Source organism: Alligator mississippiensis, chromosome 2 (genome assembly GCF_030867095.1).
Source record: "Alligator mississippiensis isolate rAllMis1 chromosome 2, rAllMis1, whole genome shotgun sequence".
Classification (NCBI taxonomy): Eukaryota; Metazoa; Chordata; order Crocodylia; family Alligatoridae; genus Alligator; species Alligator mississippiensis.
Window position 1 is genome coordinate 70,719,316 of NC_081825.1, and position 13,185 is coordinate 70,732,500.

The following is a 13,185-nucleotide window of genomic DNA, read 5'->3' on the forward strand; positions in this document are numbered from 1 at the left end:
AGCAAATCAAACTATGTTTTCTGTGTACAATTTGTTTAGCTTGGAGTGTATCCATGATTTATTAAAGACTGTTTTTTCTGACTTCTAAAGGTTAAGTACTGAAGCAGGCATATTGTCTAAGGCCTCAGTCTTACAGGTGAACCCTTTTCATCATATAGAGTCCTGGCGAAGTCAGTGGGGAGGTATTGTGCACAGTACTTTGCAGCAGCCACTATTGCTTGAATTTAATCATGTGTACTGGAAATGTAGCTCTAAGTGGCCTACACACCATTGTTTTACTCCTTGACTGTGAATAGATTCTCTGGGTGCTGGTCTTTATTGACAGATAAGGTTCTTCGGGTGAATCTGATATCTTTTATTAGACCAACTTAAATAGTTGGAAAACAATTATAAAGCAGCTGAGTAGGTTAGGAATCATAGTCTTCATGGGGAAAGCATGCTGCTGGATTGTCTTGTTTTCATTTATATGGAGGCTGGCACTGAGTCAGCAATACTGGTGTCAGAATTAAATGTAAATGTAAATGTAACTAAATGTGCTGGAAACCATTAAAATAAAATAACAGGGACTGAGAGCAAATTCAAGAAGTAGCTGAATCTGTACTTTTCAATATGACCCAGGACAAAGAATTATACAAAATCAGCTTCCTCCTACCTTCAAGTGTTTATGAGTTAGAACTCTCTAAAAATAAACTGCTATGAAGTTTATGACACAAGGGACCACCCTAACAAAGCAATTTCTTGAGTGATGTCAATTGGGAAAGAATGATGATGAAAACCAAAGCAACAAACAAGTACTGTGTTTTGTACACTCTTTCATTGCCTGGCCAAAAGGAAAGTATTTCTCTCCAAAAGTCTTATAAGCTTTGCAAAATGATGAATGAATTCCTTGTTCATTATTATTGCTTAAGTCATTCCTATTTATGCCAGTATTTGGAGGATTATGTTTTGATTGTTCTTAAGAGATGAAAACACTTTCTTGCTGATGAATAAACACTGCCACTTTTTAAATATTTGTATGCAAAATGTCTTTAGAGCCATTATGAAATGCTTTCCAAAAGCATTAAGAAGCTGTTTTCGAAAAGCCACTTTTTCTCTACATTTTCTTTCATGCTAAACAGTTCAGATGAAAGGCCTTTCAGAGTTAACTAGTTTAAGCAATACCAGTGTTTTAGTGTAATGAATAACTTTTTATACAGGACAATTGCACACAGTTCAATATGCTAGTATTTCTATTTCTGTGCACCACCAATGCCAGGATTCTGTGGTAGAATTTCTTTCTTTGAGAAAGCTGAAGCGATCAAAACCCTGATTAACCTCTGATATTCACGTGGTGCTCTTGATCTTGAGGACCGAAGCAGTAACAAAGAGTTAATGGCAGCCATATGCTTAGGGTATTGTGGGTACTGTTGACCCAAATGTGAACTCCGTGAGTGACTGCTGCTAACTGCTGTTTGTTTCAGGTTTGGTGTGGAGATTACTGATGAAGAGTTTGAGCTGCTACTTGACAGAATCCCCCTTGATGAAGATGGAAATGTCAGATACCCCCAGTTCATGGCCATGTTTGACTCTCGGTACTCAATTTATACATTTTATTTTTCATTTGTTAGCAATTTTTTTTTTAAATCTAAAAGTGTATGCAACAATTTCTAAACAGACTTGGTTTTCTTAAATGTGCTATTTGACTACGTTCTTTTTTATATGCTGATAAGATGAGGTAATACTATATGCACATTCTTTTTATACCTTAATAATCTTGAAACATGTTTTAAATATTATAGTAGAAAGAATTCCACATGGAACAAAATATTTGCATGTGAGATATCTATATGCTAAGGAATCAGATAAGCTTGTAAGTCAAAATTAATGATTTCTAGAAAAAATAATAAGTGCACTTAATATCTTCAAAGAACACATTGCATTTGTAGATACTGTACATACACTGGAATACTTTTGAAGAGAGACAGTTGGGTTATGGATATTTGTTCTAGTCAATTTCTTAAAGCTAAGATATGGATCAAATTTGGGTAAAATGTTAGACAAGTTGATATGTGTGGTGATATTCTGTTATTGTCCAGAAGTCAGGGCTTGATCCTACCGATGTTACTCAATGGATTACTTGGGTGTGTGAAGACAATTTGCTGAAGTAAGGTTTGGAGAAACTAATCTTTAAATTGGAATAGAAAGTGACAAAAATGTGCAGAAGAATCTAAGGATGGAAAATAACAAAGCCTACTGTCGAAAAATTGCTAGAAAGGTTAAGACTGGGGCTTCAGGGTTTGGGCACAACAGACTCCTGCTTTTGGATGTTCAGAGTTTGAGGGCTGAGGCCTTATACTGGCACCATCTGTGAAATATAAAAGGTCTTTCTTTAATTTCAGACAATTTGTGTATGTTGCTCAGGTTTTTTCAATGAAAAATTATGTACAAGGGAAGATGTTTCCAGATGTGAGCTTCTACAGCTGCTTTTGCTGTTTTGTGCAAGCCAGGTACTTCCGCTCATACAGGTGTAAACCTGTAAGTTTTGATTTGTATGCACCTTTAAAATGTCTGAAACACATGTCTACAAGGCTGTGGGATTTGGATATGTATATTCTAAGACTTCCATGCATATGTATGTTTAGATTTTAAGGGTATGTCTAAGTGTTTGAATTTTGGTGGCTATTTATACGTGCATAGTGCAGATGCAATAAGTGTGTACTACCTACATCCCTGACCACACATGCAGAAATCTGGGAGAGAGTTACCCCTGCAGTGTAATGAAACTATGTATTTCAATGCTGTCTAGCCTAGCCTTAAGAAACTTTCTTTTGTTTCCCACCTTTCTAACTGCAGTCCACTCTCCTTCCATAAACTTGGTCTCCAAGCTCCTTGAATGTATTCTTTATGCCCATTGATAACATTTCCTCTCCAAATTAAACATTTTTATCCTCCAGTTTAGTTTTTGTTCACTTCACTCCAACAATCTTATCTCATCAAATAAAGTCTATGAGGCCTCTTCATCATTTGCATCCTCCCTGATAGCTCCGGAGTTCTCAGTACTGTGGATCAGCATCTTCCTTTCAAATCTTTTTTTCTGAGACTCACCTCTCCTGATATTTTGGCGACTCTATTAGCATTGCCTCTGCTGGATTTTTGCTTTTTGCCTTTCCCCTGTCTGAAGGTGTCCACAATGGCCTTCCCTTATTCTTCTCTCATTGATACCTATGTTTTTGGTTGCCATCATGGACTCTCAAATACATATTTCCATCCTTGATTTCACCTCCTCCATCTATGCTTACTTTATCTCTTGTAATCTCAATATCTCCTGTGGGAGAGTAAATGTCTGAAAATAGAGTTATCATTTTCCTTCTCCATTTCTCTGGCAACTTCACTCTATTCTTGCAACTCTGTTTTCGACTGTTGCTTGCCTTCACCCCACACATCCCATCTCCACCAAATCCCATTTCTTCTTCCTGTATACTGTCTTCATGACAAGAAGACCTTCCTTTAACCTTGTTCCATGCTGTGATTCTTTTTCAAATGAACAATGACATCCTTCCCTTCTCTGACATCTCACCCTTTCTGCTCTTTTCTCATTACTCCATTCCACATACCTCTCCCTTTTTGAATTCCTCCTTTGCCTTCCAGTCTTCTTACATTATGTTAAAGCTTCTCCCTCCACAACATCTTCACCTTTGAGATTCTGTTGTTCTTATACTCTCTACACTGCAATTCTCACTACCAACAGTGGTATCCTCTTGTTTGGGAACTTCACTCTGTCAGTGTTTCCTGCTTTACCAAGCACCTCATTCCCTAAGAAGAGGTCTTGTTAGTAACACTCATCTTACCAGCCACAACAATTTAAAGAGGTGAGCCTGTAAAGACTTAAGACCAGATTCTACTCCACCTATTTGGTATCTAAAAAGTGTGTTGCTTCTCAGTAGTTGCCTGAGGAGTTCAGCCTTGTTTTGTCCCAGACAATCCAAGAAGAGGAAAAAGAAAGAGATATCCCACAACATTAGAAAGAAACTACAATATTAAGATGGAAGAACAACCTTTTCCTGAAACACAGAAATCCTCAGGAGCACTCCAGATCCCCACCTCAGCAGGCAACCCTTGCACCCACTCCAGACAAAAAGGACATCTGACAGGAACCATAAACTACAGGTTAATTCTATGCTTCTAACTAGGGTAACCTGAAGCATATCAAAAGATATGGGAGTTTGGGAGGCAACTACCTTGGATGAAGTTGCACTGATATTTTTATGGGTTTCTCAAGTCCAGGAAGATCATTTGAGGTAACAATCTGAGGAAGGGAATGAAAGATGAAGGGCCTCATTGATTCTAGATCTGGCCCAGAGAGATCTGAACCATGCTGAGTCCTCATTTGTTTGCCACCCTATATACATTTTGTCCTGATCCTACTGCTGGACTTAGCTTCTTACCCCTAAGGGTGGGGTAGATTCCATTTGGTGTGGAGTTGTGGACAAGCTACTATTGCATGTGACTGAGTAGGACTGGAAGAGAGACAGTCTAGAATAATGTCTGGGAAAGAAAGGGGATCAAGAGCTGAGGATGTCTAGAAACTTTTCCCTGTGGCCTATTCTGACCTCATTGTTAAGGCTCCCACCAGGTTCCTCACAAATAAAAGAAATATGCATGAAGAAAGCATGGATCTCTCTTGAACAGAGGAGGACACCAGGCAGTCCTCTTCCTCCTTGTCTTCCTCGAGCTCCAATAGATTGGGGCTTCAGAACCAGGAATTTTATATAACATGCTTGTGAAACAGTGGGAAGATGAAGTGGTCTGGGATGAGTATCTGGGATGAATACAGCTGGCACTAGTAAACAGTGTCATAGCATAGGAATTGTCATTCCATTTTCCATATTCTGATTCTGAGTTAAAAAAATTAAATTTTGTATTAGGCAGATTATCTTCACTATGCAGGGGAGCTATTGTTGCCTAAACCTCATAAAGGCTACTTTTAAGACATATTTATGCCATACACACAGCTGGACACATCTGGGATGAGAAATGAACCTTGAAAGTTTACATCTTCAGTTTTACTGGCCTGGCATTTACCAAAAACCCATAATTTTCTGTTGTCTTTTGATGTGTCTGTTGAAGATAGCTCCAAGGATCTAGTCATAGTATCCTTTGAAGAGACTGGGATGACTGTAGTAGTGGTGCATGTATGTGTGTGTGCATGTCTGTATATGTACTAATAGGTTATGCTATGTTTTCTCCAAGCTATTCTGCTTCAAGCGACCAACACAACAGTCATAAACAGAGAATTCATTATACTCAATCTTAGCCAGTAGATTTGCCCTCTGAGGTTCATATAGGCCAGGGCACTAAATTTAAATCATACCAGCTATGGCAATTTTGGGACCTTCTGAAAAATTAAGCCTGTGCAAACCTCAGTCTGCATGTTTGATATCCTGGGAAGTTAGATAGAGTTAATCAGGATGAAGAATACAGCTCCTCAGTCAAAGGAGAGGCCACAGGATGAAGAATCTGATGATTCCCTGGGATGCAAAAACTTAAAACAGGAAAAGGAGTGAGGGTTGAAGGTGTATATTCAGTGTACAGGGAACCCTGAACCATGTCCAAAGCTCTGCAAAAGATTCTAAAGAGTCAGCAGACACTGCAGGAGGATCTCAAATGCATCTTCCATGCCCAGACAGATGAGCTGGTGGAGTGTTTCTACAGAACCCTTAAAGCCATGCTGTGAAAAGCTGCAGAATCTGAAATTTAAGACTGGGGAAACCTTTACCTTCATAGTAAAAGATATTTCTTCAAGCCTCCACTGGCTTTCCCCATTGAACTATTGCACTGAAAGGAGTTTACAGGCTAAGTACAGACATTCAAAAAGCCCAAGCCTGAGTTGATTCAATCTTTGCTGGTTAGTCTAACCTACGTAGATCTAACCAATTTGCAAATGAATAGACATTCACTTTTGATTCCAGAAATGCAGCCACATGCCTGCAGTGGCTCAAACTAGAAGCTAGGGGGCACTCGAGTAAGCCCTCCTTTCCCTTTGGCAGCAACTGGAGGGAGAGAGGGAAAACAGGGGAGTTTAATTCCCCTCCCTGACCTCCCTTCACCTGAGGCGCTGCCCAGCTGGCTCTGGCCACAATCCCTGTCGCACAAGTGGCCAGCAGGCCAGAAAGGCAGGCATACCCCCGCTGGCATCCCCATGCTGGTGGGAGAGAGGGGAGATGGGGGGTTTAATCCCCCTCGCTCCCCCCACCTTTGCCTGAGGCTGCTGCCCAGGTGGGCTCTGGTCACACCCCTACCACTGGACAGACCTGGGCTGGGGTCCTGTGTGGGTGGGAGAGGGGAGGCAGGGGGTTTTAATTCCCCTCCTTTTCTCTGAGCTTGCTGGCCCATCCCTCTGCCCCTTCCACTCCAGTGGGAAAAAGTCTGGCAGGGGCTGCTCTGTCCCCGCCAGGCACACCAGGCTGCGCCATCCAGGTTTTCCACTCCCATCTGCTTGTCAGCCAGCCCTCACTGCTCCAGCTAGGGTGCAGAGGGGCAGGGCCAACCCTTCCCTGCTTGAGCAGACAGCACATCCTAGCCCAGGGCTGCAAAATATGCTGGGATGCTGGGGGACTCTGATTTAACTTGAACCAGGAAGGGATCTGAGACAGAACTGCATAAACTGGTTTGACCTAAATCCGTTAAATCTGATACTACTTTCAAGCAGGTTTATTTTAAACCAGTTTTGGCCATTTTGAAACCAGTTTATGTGCACTGAACTGTTCTGTTCCAGGTTTAAACCAGGTTCTGATCACTTAAACTGGCTCATGTGTAGTTTCTGTCCCTAGCCACAAAGAGTACTAGACCTAGTCAAGGATGTCTGGGAGGCCAGCTGGACCAGTGACACCAGTATAGTCCAAAATAGTCTGAGTGACAGGTGATAAATCAGGGGTAGGCAAAATGCGGTACGTGGGCCAGGTGCAGCCTGCCCGGCCATTTTATCCAGTCCTACAAAAAATTTGAAAATTAATATTTATCTGCCTCTGTCTGCCTGTCATGCAGCCCTTGATGACTTGCCAAAACTCAGTAAGTGGCCCTCTGCCCAAAATAATTGCCTGCCCCTGTGATAAAATGGACATCTCTGCTCCCTTGTCTGTAAAGTCAGAGACATATTTGGGGGAGGGGAATGGAGACAAAGTATCTGAGCCAGCAGGGCACAGCTACTGAGATTGGGTTTACTCCAGAAGAACTAAATGCAAAACCCAGTTCCCACTCCTGCAAAGGATGAGAAACAGTGCACAGACAGCAAAGGATGAAGGGTTTGGAGAAATAGAACTCCTCCACAAATAAGGTTGAGTTTTACCTACTAGGCAGTAAGAGACAGCTATGGGGAAGAGCCTGTCCTGGCCACAGGAGAAAGAGCCTCTGGGCCAGAAATTCAGAATAGGATGATCTATGTTGAGGACTGTGATCATACCCTGAAGAGGAAAAAAAAAAAGGAAGGGTGTATTTGTTCCCAAGATAAGAAAGTTAGAAGCTGGAAGGGCTAGACCCTGGTTCTGGAAGAAGTTAGCCTGTACCAGGACAAGATTTGGACTGAGTGTGATGAACCCAGATTTGGACCAAGATTTGAACCCAGCAGCCATATGCTTACGTATCCTGATGATAGGTGTCATATTTTCAGAGTTTCATAATTGTTAGGCTTGGAAGGGACCTCAATAGATCATCGAGTATGATCATTTGTAGACCTAGACAGAATCACATTTCTTTACTCCTGTGTCCTTACCTTCTCCCCAGCTCCTTTATCTGTAATTTCTTTCATTTAGGTTGTGAATATTCAGGTCTCATCTTATGGTTCTGTAAAGTGAAAAACTCACTGATGCCTTGAACATGCAGATACTGAGTGCTGGTTAGGAAATACACAGCCCTGTCTGTACTTAATTACATCATCAGACACTGAAACTATACAACATTTTGCAAGACCAGGCCCTTGTGGCACTGCAGAAGGAGTTTTTAGTAACATTTTGAATATTAAAAGATAAATTACTTGGAATGTGTACAATTTATAAAAGATTCATCTACAGAAAATGTATGAAGCCAATTACAACTTGACAGTTGGGGTAAAATATGCATTCAGAATAATGATTTTTGGCTTAAATATAATAAGATTTCTTAAAAATACCTTCCTAACTAATCTATGCCATACATTCATGAGCACTGTATTGCTTAACTCCATTTTACTTCTCTGCCAAATACATAGATCATTTCTCTCCACCTTGTGAATCCTTGTTATTTGGAAACAGTTTTGCCCATTCTCCCAAAGCAAACCTCTTGCTGAATTTCAATAGAAAATTTTCCTCCCGGAATTTTTCTGGGTTTTGTCCAAGGAGAGAGGATAAAATTAGACCCCTCAGTTATAAAGTATATTTTTGCAATCAGCTTAATAAATTATCAAATCTTTATTCAAACTTATCCTACAGAATTCACTAGGCTTTGTAATTTTAAAACACTGATATTGTATATGCAGATATTCTTTAGAAATGGTTACAGTTATGGTACAAAATTTTTCTTGACCTGCATGGTGCAATTACATGTTTGAACATGTTCTGTGCAAATAATTACCCTGAATGAGGACCAACACCGTTTGACTTGAGTGTGAGAATGAAGTAGGCCCTGAGTATGTGGAACTGTGGGTGAATAAAAATTCCTTATTTAATATGTTAAGTATAGTGGCCTAGAATCTTGTCTCATTTATACTTGCCTAAACCTGCAGTAACTTCATTACTCCATTGTCATAAAAGTATAATGGAGAGTGGGATATAGTATTGAGATGCTTAGTAATGTTTCTTTCACTTTCCTTTTTTCACATCTTTTCTCCTTTAAAATCTACACCAGTTGAGCCAGTGTCCTACTTCCTTGCTGCTTGCTGTTATTGCCACAGATTTTATTACTAGTATTGCAGCTGTTTTGTGCAGGATAGGAGTGATTTTACCCTACCTAGTCTGCATGAAAAGGAAGGGCCAGAGTGGATGAATTATAGACTCTGGACATGCAAGGAGATCTAGCAATGGGTAACAAACATACCACAGCACAAAAAGACAACTTGTAGGAAACATTCCTGTCTTCATGCTTACAGTGCTCCTTTCCCACAGATGTTTGGCATCTCTTTGCAAACTCTTCCCCTTTGAAGGTGTTGTTTCAGGACACTCTTGTTAGGAGAACCTCAGAGACTTTTCCTGCTTCTCTGGCCTCTACCTGAAGGTTTCATCTCAGTATGGGGCATTTTGGTCCTTCACTTGTTACCTGTATGTATTAAAAACTTCAAGGAAAAAGGAATTTAAAGGAAGCATTTAAGAAAAGCCAAATGCTTCGTTTAGCTGAGATTAAATTGTGGTTTTATTAGTTGAACTATCATACACATTGGGATTTGAATTTAGTAAAAATTAAATAAAATCATAGAAATTAAGGGCTGGAAGGGACCTCAAAAGATCCTTGAGTCCAATCCCCTTGCTCTGGGCAGGAATACTGGTGAGATCAAATGATCCCAGCAGGGTGTCTATCCAGTCTCCTCTTGAAGACTTCCAAGCTTGGGGACTGCTCCACTTCCTTGGGAAATCTGTTCCAGATTCTGGTCTCTCTTACCGTAAAACTGTTAATCCTTACATCCAACCTGAAACCATCCTCTAACAGTTTATGACCCTTGCTCCTTCTCCTCCCCTGGGGCACCCTAGTAAACAGTTTTTCTCCCAGCTCCTGATATTCACCCCTTACATCCTTATAGACAGCCACCAAGTCCCACCTCAGTCTTCTTTTCCCCAGACTGAACAGTCCCAGATCCCTTAGTCTTTCCTTACAAGGTTTATCTTCCAGGCCCTAATCATTCTTGTGGCCCCTCTCTGGACCCTTTCAAGATTTTCCATGTCTTTTTTAAAGGGCAGCACCCAGAACTCGAAACAGAGTTCCAGCTGGGGTCTCACCAGTGCCGAATAGAGAGGAAGTATCACTTCCTTAGTCCTGTTTACAGTGCATCAGCTAATGCATCCCTGTATGCTATTAGCTCTGTTGACTACAGTGTTGCACTGGTGGCTCATGTTCATCCTGTGATCAACCATAACCCTGAGGTGACCACCCATTCCTTATTGGGTGAGAGTCTCAGAATGGGAACATCAAGTCCTACTCCTGGGCTGCATGACTCTGGGACAACATTCATGCAGGGGTCCAGGCTTTACATTCATGGTGGAAAACTGCAGAAAATGATAGGTTTCCCCTTGCAGGCTGCAGGTAAATCTATGTGGTGAGAGGGGACATAGGGGAGGTGGGGGCAGGTAGATGAAAGCCCCCATGGTGAAGGAGTGAGTGGGACAGGGGCTAGGGGTGGTACCCAGACAAGGCAGTGCATGGGGCCTGGGACTGGGGCATGGAGCAGGTCAGAGCCATGGGTGGCTCATCCAGGGGTTGTGGGGGGGGCCCAGCTCCCTGCTGATATGTGCACTTCTGGGGGTGGCATGGGGGAGGCATGTGCCCCACCCCCAGATTTGTACATGAGGCAGGGGCAGATGCAGACTGCCTGCTGCAGCCTTCAGGCTCCCCGCCCTGTTGTCCTCCCGTTGGGAGCCCTGCACCAGCCATGCCACCATTGCAAGGCACCCCCTGCCTGACTGGAAGCAGTGGGGTCAGTGGCAGCAGCATGCGGTTGTGTCCCCTGCTGCTTCTAGGCAGGCAGGGGGTGTGCATGGCCAGCATGGGGCTCCCAGGGGAAAGGCAGCAGGGTGGGGAGCCCCGAGCCTGCAGCAGGAAGCCCACATCCACCCCCGCTCTGCTCAGCTCTGCTCCAGCTGTGCTGCCAGTTGGGGGGGGGGGGCGGGGGCAAGGGAGCAGGAGAGGAGAGGTGGGCACGTGTCCCACCTTTCCATTTTGCAAAGGTAGTCACCCTATTTGATAGTAGCATGTATTGTTGGTGGAGATATATAGACAGAAAAACAACTTAGGATCTCGTATGCTTATGCTAGGTATACTAGAGGAGCATTATATATTATATGTATATTGTATGACAATTATTATATACTATTTAGCCACATTAGAGTGGCATTTTCTCCTCTGTAGATATCTACGAGTCTCTGGAGAGATTATGAAAGAGAGAACAGGTGTTTCCCTGGCCTTGGTATATGCCTTTCAGTCCTACAAATCCTTGGCTTTGCAGGTGGTAGGACTTCTTGGAAGTCTGCACTAAGTGTAACCCATTTGCCCATAGGAATGAATGTAAATATAGGTAATTGGTTACTGTGGCTTCTTGCCACTGCTTCTCGCCGCCGCCACCTCTCCCCATTAGCCCTTTGGCTGCTCCATTCCCATGTGCCAGCCCGGGCCTGCATTCCTTCTGCCTCACCCTGGGCCCCAGCTGGCCCTGACCTTGGGCACCAACACAGGCTCTGAGCTGATGCCTGTCCCCCCCACTCACTACTTCTCACCGCCTCTATCCGCTGGCCCCACGTTAGCCTGGGCACTGGCACTCCTGCTGCCCCCCTCAGGACATGGGCCCCTGCTGGCCCTGTCCCTGGGCCTTGCACTCCTTGCCGCCACTGCTGCTTCAGCTGGTGAACTCAGGTGGTGGAGCGTCCGACAGGAGCAGGGTGGATGTTTTCAGCTGGCCGGTAGCAAGGGGGTTTGCAGCGTCCCTCCTACATGCCCAGCTGGCTGTAAACCCTACCCCAATCCTGGCCAGCTGCAAAACCACGCCCCCTCCCATGGGACGCTCCACCGCCCCCCCAGTCTGTATTCAGCAGCCATGTATGGCTTCTCCCCACCCCTACCATGCTCATGCCCACCCCACACTAGCTGCCACTCACCGCACTTGCTGCTGCCGCTGCCACTGCTGCTTCTCCTTGCCTTCCCACCGAAAGTTGCTGATTCCACTGAGTGCTACAATGAAACTTGCTGAGCACTCAGTGAAACCAGGTATCAATTTTAAATGAGTGCTATAGCAAAATAGCACTAATTGAAACCACATTAAGCGGGGGCTGCCTGTAGATGCAGTAACCCTTTGTGCTAGATGCTGCATGCACGTATAAACAGAACGCACTCCCTGCTCCAAAGACTCTACAAATCTAGCTAATGTGCTAGGGACTGGATTAGAAATAGGAGATATTAGACAGAAATGACCAAGACAGTGAAGACATCTGAACTGTCAGTGCCCTATCTGAAAAAAGCACTCTGTCTGATAACAGGTGTATAGGTTGTAGCTGTGTTGGTCTAAGGACATCAGCAGACAAGGTTCTTTGGGTAAATCTGATATCTTGTATTAGACCAACTCAAATAGTTGGAATAATCCTTCTTTGCAAACTTTCGGGTATAAATACCCTTTGTCAGGAAGAGCATACACCAACTGCAGATGATTCTTCGGCCTGATGAAAGATATTTATACCCAAAAGCTTGCTAAGAAGAATTTTTCCAACTATTTCAGTTGGTCTAATAAAATATATCAGATTTGCCCAAAGATCTTTGTCTGCCTCTGTCTGAAAAAGCATCAGATAGAAATTAAAGACTATTCCCACCTTTTGACCCCGACCCCCAAAAATAAAGAAGCAACAAAAGAAGTCAACGCTGTGGCATGCAGTTTACCAGCAGTCACCACACACGCACACGCACATTTCCTGCTTCTGATTTGTAGTCAGACAGAACCAAGTACTGAAGCACACTCTCTTGGTTCTTCCTCTCTTGCAGTCTCTGTCATGCCTGTGGGTCAGCTGGTAATAGCACAGCTTTTCTTCATTTTGTGTCTTTGCTGCTTCTGTCTCTAGCACATCATATCCATCTGCAGGCTTTTACTCTCCTACACTCCTCTCACCTTTGCCTGTTGTTTTCTCAGCTTTTTATTATTTCTTCCCCTCTCTTTCTGTCTCTTCATTTTTCTCTTTGAGGAGAAGCATTACTTTTCCTCTTTCACATTCTCTTGAATATTCGCCTTGGCTTGTCTACCTCCTTTTTCTCTCCTTTGTTATATCCTCCATGTCTTCATGCTCTTCTCTTTTTACTCTCTCTGCTCCCTGCACACTTAATTCCCCTTGCTTTTGCCTGCAGTTCATTGTATCTCCTCCTCTCTCAATGATTTTGAGCTCTCTCCTGCCTCTGACTTCAAGACTCTCCATTTTTCCTCTGCCTCATATGCCTCATCTTCTCTCGTTAATTTGGGCTCCTGATCCTGTTGAGGTAGAGAGGTCTGCCCTC

At 43.2% G+C, this 13,185-nt stretch overlaps 1 protein-coding gene across 1 annotated transcript in view; it reads left to right on the top strand.

Moving 5' to 3' along the window:
- Positions 1 to 13,185, top strand: part of LOC102577332 (EF-hand calcium-binding domain-containing protein 6) — a 110,130-nt gene that overhangs the window by 47,331 nt on the left and 49,614 nt on the right. Inside the window, exon 12 of the mRNA XM_019481333.2 lies at positions 1,461 to 1,571. Coding sequence (XP_019336878.1) covers positions 1,461 to 1,571 — 111 coding nt within the window. The remainder of the gene's footprint in view (positions 1 to 1,460; positions 1,572 to 13,185) is intronic.